The 13,527-nt window shown below is 51.5% G+C and overlaps 1 protein-coding gene across 2 annotated transcripts in view; it reads right to left on the bottom strand.

Moving 5' to 3' along the window:
* Window positions 1–1,609: 1,609 nt before the first annotated feature.
* Window positions 1,610–13,527, bottom strand: part of CRY2 (cryptochrome circadian regulator 2) — a 32,327-nt gene continuing 20,409 nt past the window's right edge. Inside the window, exons 8-12 of one of the 2 annotated variants that reach the window (XM_081062964.1) lie at window positions 13,190–13,341; window positions 12,866–13,068; window positions 12,442–12,534; window positions 11,124–11,265; window positions 1,610–3,821 (exon numbers count right to left, since the gene is read on the bottom strand). In XM_081062964.1, coding sequence (XP_080919090.1) covers window positions 11,126–11,265; window positions 12,442–12,534; window positions 12,866–13,068; window positions 13,190–13,341 — 588 coding nt within the window. In that variant the 3' untranslated portion in view covers window positions 1,610–3,821; window positions 11,124–11,125. Of the gene's footprint in view, window positions 3,822–11,085; window positions 11,266–12,441; window positions 12,535–12,865; window positions 13,069–13,189; window positions 13,342–13,527 lie in introns of both variants that reach the window. The other variant, XM_081062965.1, reaches the window with a different exon arrangement.

The raw sequence follows: 13,527 nt of genomic DNA on the forward strand, positions 1-13,527 counted from the left end.
CTCACTTATCCCTCAACTGCATTCCCTGAAGAGGAAACGTGCACCCAGACATCCATAGCTGGCCTCTTATTCTAAGACAGGGCCTTTCCTTCTGCCCCAGCTGTGGTTTCTTCCTGGCCTTCTCTTCCCTAAGAGGGCTAAGCCTGTGAGTTCTTTGAGAGCATGGACTGCTGGACATGCAGGCTGCTGGTCAAGGTTAGGACCCCAGCTTTGGTGGGTCACAGAGCCTCTGACCAAACATCACTGGCTTTTCTGGCCACCTGAGAGAATCACACAGGTCCTGCCCTTCACTTCTCTCTGAAGCAGCCGCAGAGCAAACTGCTTCACAGCTTATGGAATCTTATTTGCAAAGCTGGACCGCCAGCTGGTCAAGCCACCCGCTTTTCCTTCAGTGTAGCATACAGAAAGGAGCTGCAGGCAGCAGGTCTGCGGTGAACAACCCCCAGCTCCAGCCGTGAGAACATCCCAATACCTAGAGCCAAAGGCCTTGGCTGCCTTTCTTCTCCCTGACTAGATGGCCAGACGGGTGGCCACTGTATCTTTCCAGCCATCTTGCCTCAGTCTCCCTTCACTACGTCCGAACAGTAACCACCTGCCATTATGGGCCTGGATTTTCCTCCCAGGAAAGCAGTCTTGCCAAAGTGACTAATAATTTTACCTCAGTGTCGAGTGTGTGCTTGTCTTAACTAGGGAGCATCCTCAGGTCAGGGGTGTGTGTGTGGGGGGTGGGGAGGACAACTCCATCCTCCAGAATCTTTTGCTCAAGAACAAAGGTATCTTAGCTCTCCAAGGCCAAGCCAAAGCCACATTAGAGAGCAGCCCGGAGAAAGGAGAGAGGGAAGAGCGGGATCAGATCTTGGTGGGAAGGGGGCCATCAAGAGCTTCAAAGCAGAGCCAAGAATGAGACGAGTTCCAGGGTCAAGTTCCTCCCTTTTCCTCTTTCTCACTCTATGCAGGGCAGTGTGATATTCTTGGGTCTTGCCTGAGCCCCCTCCCGCAGGAAGTTGGGGTACGGGCTAACAATGCTCTAACTTCCAGTGGTCCAAGGCTGGACACCTTCACAGGAAAGCCCATGCACTGTGCGCAGAGAAGGGTCACTCTCTGGCCAGATGGCATGAGACAAAGTCAGCATCCAGGCCCTGGGCCTGGCTCTGGTCCCATCTGGACCACCTAGCCAGAGCCAGAAGGCTTGCGCCCCTTCCGCACCACAGCTGCAGCTTAAGTGGCTGAGTTAAGGTAAAGGATGGACTGAAGGCCCGGAGAAGACCCTGCCCCTGACTGATCCCCAGCCCGGGGGTCTAAGTGGGCCAAAGGCTGGGTCTCTGCCGAATAGCACTCACGACCCTCCTCCTGGGCCTGGAATGCGCTGTACCATTCTGGCTGATTGGCCTCCCACTCTGACAAAGATGGGGAGCTCCGCATGCTCACCTAGGAGCCTCCCCCTTCCTCCATCTCTCCCCACCCCGCTCACCCCCGCGACCTCCAGGAGGGGAAACGGGCTCCTGGTTCCAGCAGAGGCAAAATGGTCCGACCTAAGGCTTCATTCAGGCTCACCCTTACTGATGGCCACTCCCCAGACCTCCCACAAGATTGACGACAGCACAGCTTTGCTCATCCAGGATCAGACATTTATGAAACAAGTGAATATTCACAAACTGTGGGAGAAACACACCTTCCCGGCAATAGAAAATCTCTGTATAAAGTGCATTTTGCCTGTGACCATCTCTTACCCATGCTGGCCCTTGGATCAGGATTTGGGGCAATGCTCTATGGCAGCCCCCAGACACCTGGGCCAGGGGAGGGGAGGCACAAAGCCATCGTGGAGCTCTAGGCTACTGGCTGCACCCTCTCCTCACCCCACCCCTCCTAACTCCAGGAGTGGACCACTCCATTCCACTGGGAATGGGCCAGCATGCCAGCGAGGGTGAAGCAGGGGTAGGTAGGTGGTCTGGCCAGCTTTTACCTTAGGGAAGAGAATCATCACTCAATAGGCAGGGTAAGGGATTCATGCTGGTCTGAAGGAGCTGCTAACGAACACTGACGCTGCCTGGAGCCCTCTGGCCGGAGCCCTCTGGCCTTCTCAGTTTCTCAGATCAGCCCTTCCAGGCTTGCTCTACTTCCCTTCTGGCAATAGTCCCCAATTCTTTCTCCTGGCTGGGGCTAAGGGAACAGGGAAGTCCCCAACCCAATGCTTCGAATACACACCGTCACCTGTGCCCTGCTCCCCCCACATAATTACGGGACATTTCTAGTGAAGGTGAGAAACATACAACGGTTAAACTCTAAAGGCAGCTCTCTGGCTGAGAACACCTGAGGACCTCTCAGGAAGAAGCCTGTCAATGTGCTAGACAGCTGATGGAGACAGGGGCCTGACCCCAGGGTTCCGGTCTGAGGACAGGGAACAGTGGGGGACAGGGCTGGGGCCAAGGGAGTTAACAGCTAGAAGACAAGGAAAGGCCACAGGGAGGTAGAGGAGAAGGCCCCGAGGCCAGCTTAATGTTCCTTGTGAGGACAAAACTCTAAAGAGGAAGTAGCCTCTCAGCTACGCGCGCATGTAGCTCACACACACACGCACACACACACACACACACACACACACTCACACACACACTTTGTGGCTCAAGTGCAGGCCACAGTGGAAGGAAGACTTCTGCAGCTGACCACACAGTCCTTTTCCTTATGTCTTTCTCAACACGGGCCTTTGACAGTGGGAGGGTTGAGGTGGGAGGCACAGGCCACTCCTGGAATGTAAGGCCTTGACTTCTCCGGGTCAAAGCTCCCACCTGCTACTTCTGGAAGGGTTGGTGTGCTGAGGGGTTCTTTACTTGGACCTTTCCCAACTGGCCCTGGCAGTCCTCATGAGTCCACCTACCTGGGTCCTCAGTGCCTAGCTACTGGCAGAGCTGACATGGCAGCTTGGACGCTGAGCAGTCCTGGGCAGGTTCTGGACGCCTGCAGAACAGACTAGAATGGCCTCCCTGGCTGGCTGTCAGCTGACCTCAATGGCAGCACTGTGGTGCTCTGGAGTATGGCCAGAAGAGCCAGGAACCTGGCCTCCTGCTGGTGGAGGCGCTGGGTTGCCACAGTCTGAGGCTGGCTCTCAGATTCTACGGAATGAACAGTAGGAAGTGGGATTTTATTCCAACTTTAGGTTTTAAGCCCAAAAAGGTGGCTGTACTTCCTAGGCTTTGTTCTACAGTACCGTGTGTACAGGTACTGGTGTACTTCCGTACGACGGTGGAAAGTTTTCAGATCTGTCCACAGCCTCATGTTCTGATCCAGATGCCTAAGGAAGGGTTTGGATGACCCAATGGCAGGGAATTTTTAAATAGGAAAGAAGCCAGGCCAGGTGACTGTGTCTGGATAGCATCCGTCCACTCAAGCCTGCTCAGCCTCCGGGGTCAGGAGGAACTCAGAAGGGCTCTGGCTGCCTTTAGAATCCTCCGGACAGGAGCCAGCATGCTGCCCTCCTGCTCCTCCATCTGATAAGAGGGAGGCAGGGAGGCCTTGGGGGGGGCAGATGCCGGAATCCCAGCGAGGGCCCTACCACCTTTCGCCTGGGCCATAACCTTTAGCCTGTGTCTAAACGCTGAGGTGAAGCTGCTACAGGACTTCTCCGGCCTAGGCAGCATTCAGAATCACAAGAGTGTAAACAGAAGCATGCACACCCAAATAGGCACACCACTCCTTCCTCTGCACACACGCGCGCGCACACGTTCGCTCCATCTCCGGCGGTGAGCAGCTTTTCTGCAGGTTGTACTCTGCTGCTGTGGTGGCTGCTTGGGTATCCAGGCTTTGCTCACAGAGCCAAAGTGCTGCAGCTGAAAGAGAAAAACAAGTGCAAAAAGGAGCATTCAGGAGGCTGCTCAGTTGCCCAGGGACCCGAGCTTCCCTGGGGAGGCTCAAACTGGGAACTGGGAGGAGCCCTGAGTGAACTGCATGTGCCTCAGTGCCTGGGGACAAGGTGGTTGCTGGGATGCCACCAGGTGACTGCACACTGCCCTCTGAGGTGCTGACGCAGAACAAGCTCTCCCCTGCGGACCCTCCTGCTCTAGGGCTGAGGGCAGCAGAGGAGGAGGAGACCATGAGAGGCTCATAGGAGGCCCTGGGGGACACTTGCTCAGATATGACAAGGGCAGCTTTAGAATCAAGGCAGAGCGGCTGCTGCCAGAGATAGAGAGCCGGGAAAAAAATGGCTGGAAGGGAAGCCAGCAGGGACCAGTAATTTTGAAGATGAAGGCAATGACTGAGTTTAGAAATTTCCACATATAGATAAAAGAACCCTGGCACTGCGCTGGGAGATTGAGGGGAGGAGAGAGGAGACACAGGATGACTCATTTTAAAGATTTATAACATCCTGAATCTGGGGCAGAGAGAAGAAATGGCCTCCTGCCTGATAACAAAAGCCAGGGTAAGCCCATCGTAATGCTGAGCTGCCTGTTTAAATAGGTCTAGTGCATCTGGGAGTGTACAGAGACACTCAGCGTTCCATTAACAGTTTGTATAGCTTAAACGTTGGTGCAGCAGAAAAATAAGAAGACTTACTGAGCCTACTATGGGTCCGGCACTACACACTTCTGTTATGGCTGAATTGTGTGCCCTCCCAACTCCCAAATTCATATGTTGAGGTCTTAAGCCCCAATGCCTCAGAATGTGACTGTTTTTGGAGATAGGATCTTAACAAAGGTCAATCAGATGAAGTGAGGTGATTAGGGTGGGCCCTTATCCGTATGACTAGTGTCTTTATAAGAAGAGGAGATTAGGACACAGATACACACGGAGGGAAGGCCATGTGAAGACACAGGGAGAAGGCGGCCATGTACAAGCCAAGGAGAGAAACGGACCCTGCTGTCACCTGGATCTCAGACTTCCAGCCGCCTGAACTATGAGAGAATACATTTCTGTTGTTTAAGTCACCCAGTCTGTGGTACTGTGAAGGCAGCCTGAGCAAATGAATAATTTTGAGACCTCATTAACCCTGATGATATGGCCTCAGTTTTTATAGATGAGAAAACTAAAGCCAGAGGGGGATAAAGAAGTTGCCTAAGATTGCAGCATTCAGAAGTGGCAGAGCCAAGACGGAAAACCCGGGTCTGTATATTTACCACTAAGTAATCTCTGTGGTGTAGTATTGCTCATTAAGACTTTTAAGAGGATATAAAAAGAAGAAATCCAACATGGTGGCATGAAGACTAATATCTGAGCAACATAAATGGAAGGTCAGTTCCTAACAGAAAAGGGGAAATGCTGTCAAGGGTTAAAGGCACAGGAGTCTGGAATTTAAAGTCAGTCTTTCGACACACGCAACGCTTTTAAGACAAATGTTAGATCTGAAGACAATTCTACCATCAGAGAATTTATCTAGAAGCTAGGTGAAATAAAGAGCAAATGTAGGAGTGGGCACCTGTACAGGTCAGAACTGAGTGCCTTATTCTTTAAGACGCGTATTACTTTCAACAATTTTTCCGTTTAAGCTTGTATAATAATAACCTAGCTGTATATTTCAACTACAAATAAACATGTTACTACAGTGTATATGGGTTTATTGAAACATGCTGACTGTGACATGTATTTCATACACAGGGCTCTAGCCTCTGCTATTAAGCCAGAGATGGTTATTCTTCTGAAACCGTCCACGTCAGGACTGGAGAGTACAGCGTGACAGGCTCCTCCCCATTCTCTATTGCTTGTTTTCTCCACCCTCAGGCATGGGGTAAGATAAAGAGTACTTGAAGATTCATAGGTCAAGGGCTCTTACTCTGGGGTTCCTTTAGGGGTGCAAGGAGAGGCTTAAGGGGCAGTCCATGAAGGCCCTGACGTTCTGTGCACATTTTTCTCTGACTGAATAGGTGCAATTTTCTGGGGAGAGCTTCCATTCTTCATCAGACTCTCCAAAGCATGGGTAACCCAAAAGGTTGAAGAACCAGTGTCAAAGTGTCAGCATGATTTAGCTATGGGGCCGGCTCACGAAGGCAGGTGGCAGTGTCCTGGCCTCAGAAAAGCCCAGTGACCCAAGTCTCTCCATGAAAGGTTCAAAACCACAAGCACAGTAAACCAAGCTTTGGAATAACCAGCTTTCTCTGACTACAAAGCTAGTCCAACGCCTGTTCAACTATTTACTCAAGGTGCTTAATCAGCAGCCAACTAGATGGTCCCTGGGTTCTCAAGCGAGGGTATAAGTCTGCAGAAAAGGGGGGCTGGGGAAATCAAACGAGGCCTTGCAGGAAAATGATGACAACAGCATGAAAGGAAAGGGAAGAACAGCCAGAGGAGGAGCAAAAAGGAAAAATCAACTTATAAAACAAGCAATGAAAAATCAATCTCTGGATTGTCCGACTCTCTCAAGCTGTCATTAACACAAGAAACACAGAAGCAGGTGGAACACAAAATAAACTAATGACTGCCTCTGCCTGTGTGCAATGTTAGTCAGCATGGCCCCTGGGTACCTGTGCCCTCACACCTCTTCCTGTCCGCTGGATGCTAAGAAACCCAAATCTGTAAGTCTGCCCTTCCCCCATCCAAGCCTGTGAGGTGTGTGGACAATGTGCACGCACGAGCTTATGTCAGCAAAGGGTACCGCGCCAGCTCAAGGTCTGGAGGAAACTGGAGCCCATAACCAAGTCTCAGCAGTTACCCTCTCCCCACCACACTGGGCGAGGCACGGCGCCCAAGAACTTGAGACGGCAGAGAATTTACTGCCAGCTCCCAAGCTAGGAGCAGGGAAGTACAGAGGTGCAGTTGGGCCTCGATGGGGCACAAAGCTACATCTTAAGCTCAGTCTCACTCCCCATGTCAAGCCCACCCGCACCCTCCCTGCACCATACACATCATACAGCAAAGGGGAGGGGACCTCAGTCAACAGCTACTGAGTAAATGCCAGGGAAAGTGCAAGGGGACGCTGAGTCCCAGCTTCTCGTTTCTAGGTCAGGCACTGAGAGCCAGAGAGGTGAGGCGACCTGTGCCAAGGCTCCCAGGCAGTGAGCGGCAGGGCGGGATGCGAGCACTTGTCAACTTGAGTGTAAAGCTGGGCTCTTTTTAGAAAACCACACCGCCTCCATTTTAAAGATTGCCTCGTGCCTTTCACATATATTATTTCATGCAGAGGGCTCTACAACTAAACAAGAACCAAAAAGGCTACTAAGAGACTCCAGGAGTCAGGTTTTCCTCCGTGAAGCCCTAGGACTATCCAAGCTTTGGTGAACTGTGGGTGGGGGAGGGAAGAGGTGCTCCTTGGCCGTGAACCTTTTGATTCAATGGGGCTTCTCTCACCAGATCACTATGTACCAGCGGAAGGGCAAATGGATCACGTGAGCTGCTCCCCCGCTAGTAAAATAACTGGACCAATAAGAAAAATCTGTACACAATTGAGGCTAATGGAATCCTGAGCAGTCAGCAGCTCTAGGGACCGTGGGCTAGTGGCTGAAAGGAAAGCTATTTGGGAGCCGGCTTCGTTTTCAGTTTGGTGAACATTGTACAATGAAACCCAATGCAGAACAGACCCTGGTGTGCGGCCGAGGTAAGCAGGGAGCGTCCTGACTGGAGGACACGTGTTCCCACAAGATCACTTTAAACTACATCACTGTCTGCCCGGTGAACTGTCACAGGCCTGAGGCTTTAGAAATAACAGTCACAAAACTACGGAGCTCACAGCTAACCGGGGCCTCAAAAGGTCCAGGGTGGAGCCTTCGGGCTGGTAAGGAATGATTATTCACATCTTACAGCTAAAGCACCTCGGAAAGTTATGTATCCTGCCCCAAGTCACACAACTAAAACGGACAGAGGCGGGGAGAAAGAGACAAGCCTCCTGCCTCTCAATGTGACACTGTACCAGCTTCGGTCACGTGGCCACGGCTCTGTGGTCCACTTAGCCCAGTATGCTGGCTCTGACTGAAGAAACAATAACACAAAGAAGCCCTGAGAAGCGTGTGTGCAAGATGGCAATGTGATTTCATCTGCGTGGTGCTTTTCACTTATTCAAAGGCTTTTCACATACGGTTTTTCATTTTCTTTCCCTAATGTGTATATGCTCGATGGGTAGGGCAGGTGACAAAATGCTATTATCACTGTTTTACAGATGAGGATGCTGAAAATCGTTAGCCCAGGTGCTACCACCCGCATACAATGAAACACAGGTGCACTCTTTTCTCTCAAGGTAGCCAAAGAACACAGGTGTTTTTCCCCCAGTCTGTCTTGTTTTCTGACTTCCAGGTCCCCACTTCCAACCAATTAGCCATGATTAAGGGCAGAGTAAACCTTGAGGTTCATGCCTTAAGGTCCCCACAGGCTGACGGAGAATCTCCTGGACTACAAGGCAAGAGATAGAGCTGGCCTCTGCCTCCCTGTAATGTCCACTTGGAACCACTGCTACGGCCTCTCAGCTGGCTGTTTCCCCCACCGTTTCCTCTGCAGGTCCCAGCCCAATGCCTGGTTAATCTTCCAAAAATGCCAGTCTGATCATTTCACTCTCCTGTTCCAAAATGCTCCTTAGCTCCCAGAGAGTATATCAAGGACTCATCTGCCTGACATTTAAGACCCTCCATGATCAGACCCAACTGTAACCTTACGTTCTTCTAAAAGAATAACAGTATCCATAATAATAACAGCTACCATTTACTGGATACTTATGAACTTAGGAGGCTAAGTGTCTTTTATATTAAGAAGACACTGTTAGCTGCCTATCGGTATCCACAGTTCCTAGAATCTAGGTTTTATTCCGTGGGTCACGGGCCTGGTCCACACAATGGGTCATGGTTGGTCTAAGTCAGTGATTCTCAAAGCACAGTCCCAGAACAGCAGCATTATCAACTGCTGGGAACTTGTCAGAAATGCAAATTCTCAGGTCCCACCCCAGACCTACTGAACAGAAACTCTGTGGGTGGGGCACAGCAATCTGTGGCTTAACAAATTCTCTAGGGGATTCTACTGCTCACTCAAGTTGGAAAACCAACAGTGTAAACCAATCCTGACAACCCCGGTCCCTATTTCCCACCTCGGGTGTGGCTTTATGACTCAGTTCTGGCTCCTGAGACCAATGTGAAAAGCTGGGGGAAGGGTATTCTGGGAAAGCGTTTATTTTCTTGATAAAAAGGAAGAAAGGCACCCCCCTGACATCCCCTATAATATAAAATTGCAACCTCCACCGTTCCCCAACCTTTACTTTCTATATTCTAACCCAACTTTATTTTTATTTCATACCACTTATGGCCTCTGGACATATTATATATTTGTTTATTGTCTGTCTCCTCCCATTAAGATGCACCCAAGAGGAAAGAGATGTTGTCAGTCGTGTTCACCATATCCCAACGCCTACAACCGTGTCTGGCAAATTGTCACCCCTTGATACATGTTTATCGAATGAATGAGTGTAGCTGTCTCTGCTACTCCTTCTCTTTCCTGCTTTGAATGAGGAATTGATGGCTGAAGCGAGAGCATCCACCTTGAGACCACGAAGCCAGAGAATCTCAGGAAAACCGGCTGACAGTGTTAAGCCAGCAAACCCAAACCAGCCACACCCAGCTCTGGGGCCTCTTGTTAGATAAGAAAATGAATCCCGATTTGTTTCCAATACAGTAGTCAGGTTTCTACTCCTAATAGTCCCACACATTCCTGACACTTACAGTTACTCATTTAAGCTCTGCAACAACGACCGAATTTATAGGTGAATCTCGTAGTTAGGTAACTTGCACGTCAGGTAATCATTACACTCCTTGCTGAAACGCCCTGCTTGCTGCCTCCATCCAATTCATCTGCAGGCCCCCTAGTGTAAACTTCCGCGTTGATTCCCTGATCACTGCAGCCCACCCACAGCGGCTGTGTGATAAGTCTGCAGTCTATGTCATCTGTCTAGGAATCACAGGCTACTTGTCTTCTTTTTCTAGGCAGACTATTAAATCCTTGTGGATGTGCATCACATCACAGTTTGTCCGTTTTATGCTCCCCCTCACACACCTGTCGGCAACAATTTCATGCTGAATTGGATGCCGTTAGCTTACTGAGAATCCTTGACCCAGACATTTAACCTCTCTGTTCTTTGGTCTTCTTACCTGAAAGTCAGAGTATCAGCCTGGCAAGTTCCAGATTTGCAAGACAGAATGAACTTTGCTTAGTGTCACAGAGCTCACAGATACCCAGGAGAGCGGTATCTAAGGTTGCCTGTGCTCCTGGAACAAGATAGCACCAATCTGTCCGTCAGCAACGTCTATGACAGAGTCGAGCAGGGTAAAGGACACAAGCATCAAAGTCTGTCTCACCTTCACTCCAGTCTAGACGCTCAAACCAGACGGCCCGCCGGGCCCTGAAGTGGAGGGGTTTGGAAAAAGAAAGAATCGGCTCCATGGAGAAAATCACCCTCGTCTCCTGACACAGACATGGCACGTAAGGAACAGCCTGAGATGATGACTCAGAGAGGACAATAATTTATATTTCTCCAAGAAACGCATAAAAGGCCCTTCCTGCTCTAGGGAAGGAGGAGCTAGTTCCTTGTTTTTAAACAACATTCAGGGGGCGTCTAAGAAAGATGAGCACTGACAGGGAGGCACAGAGCCAAAGCCATAAGAAAGTTGAGAATGGAGGTGTGGTTGTAAGAAGCACAGATACATGATGGGGAGGGGGGTCTACTGGTCCTTGGGCGGGGCGGGGGGGCTGGGCCGAGCCAGCCTCTGTTCTGAAGGTAAGTGCTGCCCTCCGCTGGCCTGCCTACGGAACACAGCCTGTCTGGGCAACGGCAGAGGGGCCTGGGGCATCCTCAGACCTGCCACAGGGCCCTTTCTCCCACAGCCTCACATCCGGGTCTCTGCTTTCTTTTTGTCGGAGTTGACTCACTTTGGTAAGTAGAAAGAGCACCCCCTCCCCGCCTTTTTTCCCCTAAATGGCAAAGAAAGAAAGGGCTTTCTTTCTTTTACTTTTAATTTACTTTTAAATTTCCTTTCAAATTTTAGAAGGTATAGAAGTCAGAATGGTAGAAGTTTTGAGATGAAATCCTAAAATATCATACAGTCCCCACCAGGTTTTAATCGAGTTTGCTGGGCTTTAACCTCCAGCTGGAAGGGCAGTAGTTTTGCAAACCTGTCCCCACCTCTCTCCTACCTTCCCCCCGAAGCTGAATCTACGCTGCTGTCACTCACTCTCACACATCCCTGCTCGGCAGCTGTGGGGTGGACAACTCTGCCACCCTGGCCCGTTTGCTGAGTTCTTCACCAGGTGGTTCCTCAGCTGCTTCCAGTTTGCGTTTGGGGGACGCTGCACCACCGGGTAGTGGTCTTGGGTCTGTAAGGAAGCAGGTCTAAGTGTCACACAGACTGTGCAGAGCCAGCGTGACCCGCAGCTGTGCAGTGGCTGCTCTTCAGGGGGCGGGGAGCCTCTCATCAATGCAATGCCTGCATGCAGCTCCTCAGACCTGTCCCTTCACTTTCCTTTCAACAGTGACCTTGCCTGGAAATGTCCAAGGAGAGCACGACCAGGCTTGCTGGCAGCAGGGCCAGCTTCTGGGCGCCAAATCCCATGGCCTCCCGGCCAGAGATGATCTGGCCTTTCTGCTGTCCTAGCTCTGAAGGTCAGGCATTCCCCTTTGCAACCCCGGCTGGACCTCCTGAAGTCGGAACGAGCAGCACCTCCACTGCAAAGCCAGCCTCCTTGGGCAAACTAGGAACCCCGCAGCAGTGCTTGCCAGTCTCACCTTACTGATCCCAGGACCCACGGGGAGGAGGTTAAGAATGCGGCAAATCTGTCTACTTCTCCCGCTTTCTGGCCACCACCCAGGCTGCGCTGCCATCGCCTGCCTGACAACTGCACTCAGCTCCTTTCTAACCTCCCTGTTCTCCCTCTGGCCCATACTGGCCCCTCCACACAGCTGGCAGAGCGAGCTTTGTAAAACACGAATCAGATCACGCCTCGGCCCTGTGACCGCCCGCCAGAGCCTTCTCAGTGCACTCAGATGACAGAGTCTGAATCCTCATGCACACTGAGCCTACGTGCTGCTGCTCCTGCGCTCTCGTCCTCATCTCGCTCTTATTCTAGCCCCTTACTCAGGACATGCCAGACACACTGGCCTCCTTCCCTTCGTTTCCTGAATGGGCTAAGCTCGTTCCTGTCTCTGGGGCTTTTCTTGCTTTTCCCTTTGCTGGGAATGTTCTTCCCACAGTTCTTGGAAAGGCTGGCTCTGCTCACTACTTGGGTCCCTTCTCAGAGAGGAGTTCCCTGACTACGCCAATCTAAAGTCATCCAAAGTAACCTCCTTTCCCCAGCGCCTCTCTTATCAAGTCACTCAATTTTGTTTTCCCAAAAGCAGTTATCTGAAACGATCACGGTTCCTTTACTAGCTTTTTCCCAGTGGAATATAAGCTCCACTGGGGCTTTGTTCTCAGCCTTCACTGACGAAAGTGGTGGTAGTTCTGCAGTGGCCTTGGGATGGGCACAGGCCATGGCGGGCCAGCTGCTACTCACCTGTACTGCTCACGCTCCCAGCCTGATGCGAGCTGGGCTCTGCCACTGGGTTGCTGAGGTCTTCCACACAGGAGGGGACAGACGCCAGCAGACCTAGGAGAAAGGAAGGGAGTGATCAGAATGTTCTGTCCCAGGACTGCAGTGAGCTGCAGGGCAGGTGAAAACAAAGTTTTTTGGGGGAGGGGTGCTGGGCCATGACACGGGTTCCGTCTCTTCCCACTGGCCACACCTACTCAGAGAGGCCCAATGCAGCCCAGCCTGCATGTCCCGTGTCGTGGGAGGTCAAGTCAATGTAGCAGCCTAGAAGTTAGCACTCAGTCTCCCTTTGCAAATATCTGGAAGTCCCCGTCGATGCCCCCTGGGGCCCCAGGCCTGCCCTTCCTTTCAGTGAGCTGGGGATGGCAGGGGAGTAGTGGTTTCTTACAGAGCCCCCGGTATCGAGAGAGCTGCTGGTAAATCTGCTTCATTCGCTCAATGTTGAGCCGGCTGGTCTCGGCGTGGTTGACGATGGGCCGTGGGTAGTCCACACCAATGATGCACTTGGCTGCCTTCTGAATTGATTCTGGGGCATTCCAGGGCTCATAGATGTATCGAGAGGGGAACCCTTTCAATTTGGGCAGGTATCTCCTGAAACATACATGTCGGATAACCCATCAGCACACTGGGACCCTCCTTTAAAGGGCTAAGGGTATCCCGTCCTAGGAGGAGGCCACCGTGGCCAGAAGCAGCGCCTGGTCTGCACACTCACCTGATGTAGTCGCCACTGGGGTCTGTGCGGCGGCCGAAGCCCACAGGGCAGTAGCAATGGAAGAATTGCTGGAAGAAAGCGCTGCAGGACAGCCACATCCAGCTGCCCGCATTCACGCTGAAATCTGCATCCAGGAGCAGCTCATCAAACACCTAGATGGGGAAGGTGAGACAGTCAGCCTACTTGGGACCTACTGCCATGGTTCTCCCCAAGGCACCACATGCCTCATGCAGAAAAGAGCCAAAGCCCATCTGCTGGACATCCATACCTATGCCCTCTGAGCCTGCAAGGAGGATTTGGAGAGGATCTCCTGGACCCAGGGATCCCACCCCATGCCC

This window comes from Rhinolophus hipposideros, assembly GCF_964194185.1.
Source record: "Rhinolophus hipposideros genome assembly, chromosome: 10".
Taxonomy (NCBI): domain Eukaryota; kingdom Metazoa; phylum Chordata; class Mammalia; order Chiroptera; family Rhinolophidae; genus Rhinolophus; species Rhinolophus hipposideros.